Below are 11,042 nucleotides of genomic sequence, written 5' to 3'. Positions count from 1 at the left end.
CCCCTTTCTTTTTCGTAAATCTTATATTGCGGTTACCAGCGGTCACCTGATTAAATATCTCTGTGAGACTGTGACATAAAAAAATGGCATGGAATTTCACTATTTACTTATCAGCTTATGAGAGGACTTTTTAGAGTGACTGTTAAGTAGGCTACAAGGTTTGTGTTAATTAATCTTCCATTTATATTTAGAAATCATTAACTGATTTAAATCTGCCGAAAAGCGCCTGAAGATAAAAGGTTCAATCTTTCTTTTTACCAAAACATTGTGCACAATTTCAGAAAGGCTGCAAAAAGGTAGCGAAAAGCTGTGCCTGTTTTTGGTCTTAAAGTTAAGCGCCTGTAATGTCATTTATTGAAGTACCTACCTACAGGCTACAGGGCTTTCTGTAGACAGTGCATTTGATTGATAGATTGAATCTTTATCCTCGGACTGGGAAAGCTTCTTGCAGAGCTTAATCCTGGCAGTTTCGCATACCGGTACTTGTACTTGTAGAGGCTTTGAATCATAGATGCAACCTAGTTCATACCCTGAACAGTTCGTACCCTGGAAAGATTAAGAGAAAAATTTAAAAAAGCCGAAGTCGCTGATCGCAGTTTCCGCAAACAGTTTAAAATTTTCCCTTGGAAAGATCGAGAGAAAAAATAGCACAAAACTGAAGTCGCTGATCGCAGTATCCGCAAACAAACAAAAACTCTCAGAATCATTACCGGAAATTTTAAAATGTTTGCGGAAACTCCGATCTCAACCCTAACCCTTTTTAAATGTTTGCGGAAACTGCGGTCAGCGACTGTGGCAAACTCTTAGGATCATTACCGGAAATTTTAAAATGTTTGCGGAAAAACGGAAACTGCGATCAGCGACTTAGGCTTTGTTCTATTTTTTCTATCGATCTTTTCAGTTTGTTTGTGTGCGGAAACTGCGATCAGCGACTTCGGCTTTTTTAAATTTTTTCTCTCAGTCTTTTCCTAACCCTAACCCTTTTAAAATGTTTGCGGAAACTGCGATCAGCGACTTCGGCTTTGTTCTATTTTTTCTATCGATCTTTTCAGTTTGTTTGTTTGCGGAAACTCCAAACAGCGACTTCGGCTTTTTTGAATTTTTTCTTTCGATCTTTTCAGGGTACGAACTGTTCACTTTGTTCAGGGTACGAACTAGGTTGCACCCTTGAATCACTGACACAGGCCCGGTCACCGAGATTGACAGAGTGAAGTTTTCGATTGTTGAAATCTTGTTGCCAGGGAATTATTCCATCCATTAGATGCTACTGGTATTTATTTCTATTGTACGAATAGTTTTACTCGATAAGCCTATCATTTAATGTGCACCGTGCAGTCTTGAGTAATAACACTGATTGAAAATACTTTAGGTGTCTATGTTAAGTAATAAGTAAGTCCAGTCTATTTTGTGCTACTGTAAATTAAAAATATGAAGACTATGAGAGCATTTGCAGTCGTTGACTTTATATCAAGAGGTGAAGTTGATCTTGTCCTAGAGAAATGGATATTTCATGAGAATGATGTTTTGAAATGTTATTGGCCTGAGCTTCCCGGCTACAAGGTTCGCCAGTTATGTCTTCAAAATTCAGATGTTAATCCAAATTGGAAAAAGTATCTTGTACGAATTATGTACAAAACAGGTAAACATTAACAATACTCAATTTATAATATCCATTAAGTTATATATACATAAATAAAAGTTGGAAACAATCACAGGTAGGACTTTGCCAGTAGAAGTAGGCTACCCAATGGCTGACAGTATATCATATCATTATGGTGACATAACTTTGTATTAGTTGGATTAGATAGTTGGAATTTACTTGCCTTATGATTTTCTCTTACCAATTTATGTTGCCAAGTGTTAAGTTTCATTAGACATGTAATATGTTTTCCAATATGAGGAGTTTTGTGCAACAAAATTTATGCTTGCTCTGTTGTTTCTGTTGCAGCACAGCTGCTTGTCTTAGTTAGCTGTCAATTTTTTGGTGTGTAACTTCCATTTAACCGCTTTAGCAGATTGTTATTATTCCACATGCAATATGCATGAGATCTTATTCTCCAGTGTATTGTTTTTCCTAATCTTGATCACTGTTATGGAAAGATGACCTGTTAATATTTTGCAACAGATGATTTGGCCAAAGCACTGTTAAAGTTACAACATGCTGAAAATACTTCTGATTTGGCTTCAACAGCAGCTAGTGAAGAAGAAGTAAATGATAGTAGACAACCTAAATCGAAAAGAAGAAAGCGGTATAACAATGCATTCATTTTTCCCTGATATTTGTTCATTTTATTTTGATTTTAACTGTTCAAAACCAATTTTATCCTTAACTTATTTAAAATACATGGTAGCATGCCAGTACTTTGCATTGAAGTCACAGTTACACGAACGTGGCAGTTGTATATAACGTTTTTGTAACATTGTTGTATAAATTGTATCTAATGTAAGTACATTTTGGCTTGTTACATTGTACCTGACAACACCGTGATGCAAATATAAGCTAATCTTTTAAGATACCGTACATCCATGCATTTCTACGTTTATTGCATGATGATTGGTTGTATATGCAAAATATGTTGATGTTGACGAGATATCAATAGGTAATGTACTAATAAGCAAGGACAAGTATGACATCTAGCTGAAGTAACTGTTTTCAAATTATGAATGCAGGAATTGCCGGTTGCCTATGAGGATTGCATATACAGATGAAAGCGACTCACCGGAGTCAGAAAATATCATTACTGTAAGTAAACAAATACTTTAATCACTTATGAATTATGCTAATCCCAAAATTTGACGATTTTTAGGTGTTGTTTTTTGAGAAATTGAGCGGTTTCTAAAAGTGGTATGATTTTAAAAAAATATTGCCATCTCATTTTAAGGTTAATAGCCCGGATTAAGGTGTTCAATCAGAACTTTTCGAACATTGCCTAAATATGCTGTCGTCATCCAGGATTTTGAGACCAGCATGTGCCCCAGTTGGAGCGTGATAGATTGGACAGTCCTGAATAACATAGTTGTCAGTTTGTTTTCGTGTGCGACACTTGAGGGTGTAGAGGGAGCCAAGCATATCACTAAATATATTTTGTTAATGTTCACTTTGACGATCACTAAATCTTCCATAGGTTTCTACTCCTGTATGAGCAGCTGAGGTTGCTACAACCTTGCAGCAACTGCCACAAGTTTCGGAATATCCACAATCTTCCTCTGTGAGGGCACCACAGCATTCAAGTCCAGAGCGCGAACAATCAATCCTTGATTTTCACGTGGATGACAATCAGTTAAATGTTGCAATCGACACTACGCCTGAAGTGACCAAGAACATATCTCGTTACGAATTTGTTACGCTGCAGAGTGAAGGTTTGCACCTGGTTAAATTAAAATCTTGAAACTTGTTGGATTAACTTCGCTCAACAATTGCTCAGCTGCATCGGTGTGATGATATAGTTTTAGTTATAATTCTTCACTTCGTCTATTTATGTTTATTCTCTTTTTTTATCGTTCGTAACTCCCATCTTTACTCACAAGCAGCGCATTTTGAAAATTCAGTTTCTCTAATTTTGGAAGATCTGTTGAGTCTCTCACGTGAGCGCCTCTACAAGAGCATTGTTCTTAATTGGCAGTATTATTTACCACTCGCTTTTCTTGTTTGGCAGCTGCTTAAATCACAACTGCCCTAGCGTGGGAGCTATTCTTTCTGTATTGTCAAAGCAAAGCACCTTTGCTAACACCAAATCATGTTAAAGCAACTATTTATTTTTCACACAGTTCGACGAATTCGAATTGTTCAACTGGAAATTATAGGAATTTTAAATTCGGTCAACGAAAAATTGAATATAATAATGACAAACGAAAGAAGCGCCCCAGCTCAACAAATAGAGGAACCCCCTTCGGACATTCCATCTTTTTCCATCAACAGCCTGGAGGATTTTAATGAGCTTGAACACAACCTGGGAAGCAGCACTGTTCAAAATAAACTGGTAATTTTTTTTTTACTGTTAACATGGCTGTGGAATCGGTATCACAACTCTGACTCTCCTCATAGAATAGACATACAAGAAATACTGGTTATTTTCACCCTCTTTAAAACAGTTTTGCAATGTCGGTACTGCTGCAAATTTCTTGAAACTTTCAACCAGCATTGATTGCAGCAAAACAACGATTCATTGATTTGCAGCAAAACAACAAAATTATACATTTTCCAAAGTTTTTGACACTTTGACAATGGATAATTTTAAAATTCCTTGTAATGTAGAGCATTCCTCAATTTTATATAGGGGTCGGAGTCAGTGCAATTTTAAAACTCCGACTCCTTTGGCTAAACAATAAATGATAAATATTGTTTTGCAGATTTCTTATTTTAGGCGGTATTTTTCGACGGACTACAAAAAGAGCGTAAAGCAAATTCTTTCTGGAGTATTTACGGACACGCTTATGACGAAGTTTAATTAGATGGGTCAACGCGGTTCCAAGCGCCCAATTAAAGATTGCAAACTTATTTTTGTAATTCATGGTATGTAGCCTAAACTTTAGATTTTGCACGTATACCCTGCTTAATGAACGTATGTTGCAATCTATTTTTAATATATTTGAGCCGTGAAGAATTCTGTATATCTATTGCTAGCCTATTGCTTTTGCGACCAAGCACTAACTCTTTTTTGCTTACAGCATCAGTTCGAACATACAGTTGCACAAAAGACACAACCATGGGCGATGTTAAAGCTGTTGTGCAAGAATTCCTCAAATCAGCTGAAAAGAGAATAAGAAGACAGTCAGTTGCAAGGACATCTTCATCCAGCACGGTTCGCCCAACTGATGATGTGTGAAACAGCTGTACGCATGTGATTTTGGTACTAAATAAATTGCCATATTAAACACGGGTTTGATGTGTAAAAACACAGGTTTGATGTCATGTAAAAACTAGGGTTTGATGTGTAAGACACGGGTTAGAAGTCGTGTAAAAACACTGGTTAGATGTGTAAAACACAGGTTAGATGTCGTGTAAAAATACGGCTTAGATGTCGTGTAAAAACACGGGTTAGATGTCGTGTAAAACACAGGTTAGATGTCGTGTAAAACACGGGTTTAGAAGTCATGTAAAACACGGGTTAGAAGTCGTGTAAAAACACGGGTTGCGTTTGTGCAAACACCCGTGTAAAACATGGGTTTAGAAGTCGTTTAAAACACGGGTTTAGAAGTCGTGTAAAACACGGTTTAGATGTCGTGTAAAACACGGGTTTAGAAGTCGTGTAAAACACGGGTTTAGAAGTCGTGTAAAACACGGGTTAGAAGTCGTGTAAAAACACGGGTTGCGTTTGTGCAAACACCCGTGTAATACACGGGTGCACGTCACGGGTTTTACACGAGAAACTGGGGTAAAAAAACACGTATCTTTCTCGTGTTTTTCACGAGCCAATGTTTATGGGGAAACTACAGACCTATTGCTTTTGCTACGGTCATTTCTAAACTATTTGAGCATGTTTTACTTTTTTTCATTAATGACTATCTCACAACAAATGATAATCAATTTGGCTTTAAACCTAAGCATGGCACAGATATGTGCATTTTTGTACTTAAGCAAGCTGTGTCTTACTACAGAAAACGTGGAAGTCCTGTTTTCTTTGTATTTTTAGATGCTTCGAAAGCATTTGATAGGGTAAACCACAACCTCCTATTCAAGAAATTAATTCAACGAGGAGTCCGATATGCCTTGTTCGTCTAATTGTTTATTGGTATACCCATCAGCGGATGTACATACGCTGGGGTTGTCATTACTCACAGTCTTTTTCTGTCAGCAATGGTGTCAATCAGGGTGGTGTCCTCAGTCCTTACTTATTTTCCGTGTATATGGATGATCTATCGACTGTGTTAAGCAAAACCAAGGCAGGCTGTTACATAGGTAATACACTTGTCAATCATCTCATGTTTGCTGATGATATTTGTAGTATTTTTCCAAGTGTACATGGTCTGCAGAGTATCTTGAATGTGTATAAAGATTATGCGCTTTCTAACGATGTCATTTTTAACTGCAAAAAGTCATTTGCTATGTACTTCCAAACCAATCACTTAAAGTTAAATTTGAATCCAATTGTACGGCTCAATGGAAGTGAGATCAAATTCGTAGACAGTGTCAAATATTTGGGTGTTTTTCTTAACACAGCAATGTGTGACGACAAAGATATAAATCGACAAGTGCGATCAATCTACTGTTCTGCCAACAAATTAAAATCAAAATTTTACAAGTGCTCCAGTGATATTAAAAATGTTCTATTCCGTTCATATTGTACTCCAATGTATGCATGTCATCTGTGGGAAAATTATCATCAACGTGACATTAATCGCCTGCGTGTTGCCTTCAATAATGCATTTAGAATTATACACAATTTGCCTAAACACTATAGCGTACGTGAAGTTCACGCATTTTTTCACATATAAACTAGGTGGGCAATTGCCCACCTAGTCCCTTCGCTTGCCCACTGTCATGAAACTAAAGATGACTTTATTGATAAAGTTTTAACCAACTTAAAATGCGGCCACCCCAACTTAAAACATACTAAAAATGAAGGCAGGTAGCTCACAACAACAAGCAACACAAAATAGAGAACAGCCAGAAGGACAAAACACGCCAACGAAGTAATCAGTAGAACAAGGACCAGTACAGAAACAAAGTACGTAGAAATAACGTAAAACAATATATTATAACATTTACCCACTCTAAAAGGTAATGGGATCCCCATATCTAACGGGAGGAACCCCTTTGGTGGACCTAGACGATCTTCTTGGATTTTCATTGGAAAGACTTGATCGGGTTAGGTCACCAGTCGTTGTTGATTGCGGATTGATTGCTGGATCGCAGTCGATCGCTTGGTCGCGAACAACTTCTTCGACTTGATCGAAATTATTTCCCGGTGAAGCGCCACTGCAAGGCAACCTATCACTCGGTGTGAATGACTTTTCCTCTGTCCGATGATTGAGGAGAATCCACAATATATTCCGATGATTGAGGAGAATCCACAATATCCCCGTAAGAGGTATTATTAGCAGGATGTGGGGCTAAGTCTCTTAGAGACACGTTAGACTCTCGGCCGTCGCTGTATTTGATCCGAGCGTATAATGGGTTGGCTTCGGTTAAGAACACTTTCGTGACTTGATCGTCGTGTTTGCTAGACCTGTTAAACTTTCTCAGTAAGATTGGGCCAGGAGTGCTTAACCAATCAGGAAGGGACTTCCCGTGTGACGACCGTCTAGAGAAGTTGAAGAATCGCTCATGCGGGGTAGAGTTTGTTGATGTACACAGTAGCGATCTCAATGCGTGTAAGGCGTTCGGAAGGACATTTTCCCATTTGCTTACAGGCAGGCCGAATGACTTGAGGTTACATTGTATCGCCTTCCATATTACTCCGTTGTAACGTTCAACTTGCGAATTGCCTTGCGGGTGATAGGGTGTTGAGTGGCTCACAGCTACACCCCTTTCCAACAAGAATTGTTTAACATCCCTAGACATGAAACTTTGGGCTCGATCAGTATGAATAAAACTACAGGTACCGAACATTGCAAACAGTTGAGAAAGGCACTTGATTACTGTGCCAGACGACGTATCAACACAGGGAAAACAAAACGGAAATCGTGAATACTCATCAATGACACACAATATATATATATTACGAGAACATGATGGTAAGGGGCCCTTAAAATCTAAGTTTAGCCTCTCCATGGGCTGAGTCGCTTTGATTAAATTACTCTGGACGGGTTTAAAGAAACGTGGCTTAACTTCAGCGCATACATTGCATGATTCACATATTCTTTTAACATCAGTTGTCGAGTAAGGCAAATTTTTCGAACGCACATAATGCAACAAACGATTGTCATGAAACTTGAATTGAATTGTTGAATTCATTTCACTAACGTGTCTCTAAGAGACTTAGCCCCACATCCTGCTAATAATACCTCATACGGGGATATTGTGGATTCTCCTCAATCATCGGACACAGAGGAAAAGTCATTCACACCGAGTGATAGGCTGCCTTGCAGTGGCGCTTCACCGGGAAATAATTTCGATCAAGTCGAAGAAGTTGTTCGCGACCAAGCGATCGACTGCGATCCAGCAATCAATCCGCAATCAACAACGACTGGTGACCTAACCCGATCAAGTCTTTCCAATGAAAATCCAAGAAGATCGTCTAGGTCCACCAAAGGGGTTCCTCCCGTTAGATATGGGGATCCCATTACCTTTTAGAGTGGGTAAATGTTATAATATATTGTTTTACGTTATTTCTACGTACTTTGTTTCTGTACTGGTCCTTGTTCTACTGATTACTTCGTTGGCGTGTTTTAAATTGTTGAATTGAAATCATGAATTGTCATGAAACTAAAGATGACTTTATTGATAAAGTTTTAACCAACTTAAAATGCGGCCACCCCAACTTAAAACATACTAAAAATGAAATGTACTGGTCCTTGTTCTACTGATTACTTCGTTGGCGTGTTTTGTTATTGTTGAATTGAAATCATGAATTGTCATGAAACTAAAGATGACTTTATTGATAAAGTTTTAACCAACTTAAAATGCGGCCACCCCAACTTAAAACATACTAAAAATGAAGGCAGGTGGCTCACAACAACAAGCAACACAAAATAGAGAACAGCCAGAAGGACAAAACACGCCAACGAAGTAATCAGTAGAACAAGGACCAGTACAGAAACAAAGTACGTAGAAATAACGTAAAACAATATATTATAACACCCACCTAGCCCTTTCTTTGCCCCCCTAGTTTGAAACTAGGTGAGCAATTATTAAGACGTAATTTTTGTTTAAGTTTGATCCTAGTTTTATCTTAAAACAGCAAATCTGTAGTTTTTCTACATTCTTATGGAACACTTTACTTTTACGATCTATCAGCGCTACCGAATGTGGGAATTCGTTGTATTTCATTGCAGTTATTTTTATTTATTTATGCTATAGCAACATAGGGTGGCATCACTAGATGCCTACATCATTTCTTAGGAACGAAACCTGCCTGCCAACGCAACTACTTCGCGATTCTCACAGCTTTTACCATTAATGACTCATAGACCCAGGAAGCTGACTTGAGAGTGTAATCCTATCTCTATGTCATCAAAGTAAAGGTCCCATACTCAGATACTGAGCTTTGGGGAATGAGAAGATAAGGTTCTCATTATACTAAGCCTTCGGCACTAAGGAGATTAGGGTGGCCAGTTCCTTGCTCTCGGCCGCCTTTACTTCAGCAACTGCGTCCACCCAATTTATTACACCCTGGGTAGAGGTGAGCGGTGTTTTTCAACAACCAGCTGAAGCCGGGAGTCGAACCAGGTTTGCATAATTGGAAAGCCAACGCCTTATCCGTTGCGTCATCAAAGTAGCCTACTCCTTTCCAATTTTGATAAAAGTAATTCGGCAATTGCTTCTTAACGAAAAATGATAGAGAATAATGTCTTGGTACGATGGGAATCGTCGTATTTTTATATTTTTAACTGGCTAGGGCTAAAATTGAGTAGCCTACAGTTTCCCTTTAAGTAGATTTCGCTTTGTAACTCTGTTCATTTACTTCTTTCTGGCTTTAAGCAATTGAATTTTCTTGTTCTTTCTAGGTATGTGTAATGATGCATTAGAATTAGCAGGTTATGCCGGACTGAGCAAAAATGTTTTATCAGCTTTGTTGATGTCTCGCTGCTAGTTATTCATTATTGTTTTTGTATACCTAATATGTGCGGACTGCTCTGAAGTTAACAAAACTGCAACATGATCTTCTAAATTTCCAAAAGACATGGAAAATGATTTGCAAGACTAAACAACAGCCAAGTAGGCTACCCAAACCTTAGTCATCAATGACAAAAGAACAAGAAAAGTGATAGGACAAGCTGCATAACAGGTTCTGCACTATTTTTTATTTCAAAAATAATTTTTATTAAGCATAACAGTTGGGAGAAAACTTTGCAGCTTTTTTCGATTGAACTTTTTAGATTCCGGTTATAAAAGTGATCAAGTAACGTTTTAGATACTCTTCACATTTTGAACTATTATATTTCTTTGGCAGTTAAGGAACGAACAGCTAAATGGAAAGCTTCAGCATACATCTAGAACTTATTAGCCTACCTTTGACCTTAATTATAATATCGTTAATGTTCCATTCAAGCAGATTATCAATGTGTGTTGTGAGTATGCTACCTTAAATTTTGTGTGAGATTTTAAAAGTCTGAATTACCGAAGTTTGTTGCCGATTTTCATCAAAATGAAATACCAGCTCTTTAGAATCATCTAATTTTGCGAAGATTCAACTCACTATAATATCTTAGCAGTTGTGTGTCATATATTATCATAGTTGTTTCTTTTTACATTCTAGGGGGATACGGGGGCATGTACCCCCGGAAAAATTTTGCAAAATTACACTCAAATAATGGATTATAGTGCTTTATGGAAACACTTTTAGGATAATATTTGTATGAAATTTATTAGCAGATAAACAGCTATTAACTTATTAAAGGCAGCTCTTACACACGAACGGTAAAAAAACTGCGGCTAAACTTAGCGAACACCAAAAACTCAGCTATACAAAAACCCAACAGAGTAAGCGATTCTGAAATATTATCACATAACTCTGGAAAAGTGTTGAAACTCGTCGAAACGTGTCGAAGGCCCAAACGTAAAGTCATGTAGCCTAACCTACACCAAAAGCAGCGAAGAAAACGTTTAAGATATGATCTTGAATTAATTGAAAAGACATAAACCAGCAATCCAAACCTAAATATAATTGTTTCTCGTGACATACAATTACATTTTAAGTCAAAATTGCAGGAGTTAGGACTAGGACCGATATTGAAATGACACAATCGGCAAAAAGTCTGAATGTAACTTTAAAATACTTCGTTCATTTGTTTTTCCAAAATTGGCGTCTTTCTGTGTGTCTAAAGCAAGTTCTGAGGGGTGTTAATTGTCAGATATCTTGGAAAACGATGTAAATTTATACAAATTTTATTATATTTTCAACAAAGGGCTCAACTTCGGAATTCAAACTTTGAAAATT

At 37.5% G+C, this 11,042-nt stretch overlaps 1 protein-coding gene and 1 long non-coding RNA gene across 2 annotated transcripts; both read left to right on the top strand.

The window, feature by feature from the left end:
* The first annotated feature begins 1,373 nt into the window (after positions 1-1,373).
* Positions 1,374-3,848, top strand: LOC145769706 (uncharacterized). The gene is made up of 5 exons (XM_082581387.1): positions 1,374-1,639; positions 2,126-2,249; positions 2,671-2,743; positions 3,126-3,360; positions 3,769-3,848. Exons 1-4 carry the CDS (start codon positions 1,429-1,431, stop codon positions 3,141-3,143), a joined length of 426 nt encoding a protein of 141 aa, XP_082437513.1. The 5' UTR covers positions 1,374-1,428; the 3' UTR covers positions 3,144-3,360; positions 3,769-3,848.
* A 10-nt stretch (positions 3,849-3,858) lies between these two features.
* Positions 3,859-4,983, top strand: LOC145769841 (uncharacterized). The gene is made up of 3 exons (XR_014289103.1): positions 3,859-3,980; positions 4,351-4,513; positions 4,669-4,983. It is a non-coding gene; the product is annotated as an uncharacterized LOC145769841 (long non-coding RNA).
* The last annotated feature ends 6,059 nt before the right edge of the window (positions 4,984-11,042 follow it).

Source organism: Aplidium turbinatum, chromosome 1 (genome assembly GCF_918807975.1).
Source record: "Aplidium turbinatum chromosome 1, kaAplTurb1.1, whole genome shotgun sequence".
Taxonomy (NCBI): domain Eukaryota; kingdom Metazoa; phylum Chordata; class Ascidiacea; order Aplousobranchia; family Polyclinidae; genus Aplidium; species Aplidium turbinatum.
Note: the sequence above shows the minus strand (reverse complement) of the source record. Positions and strands in the feature narration are given on the sequence as shown.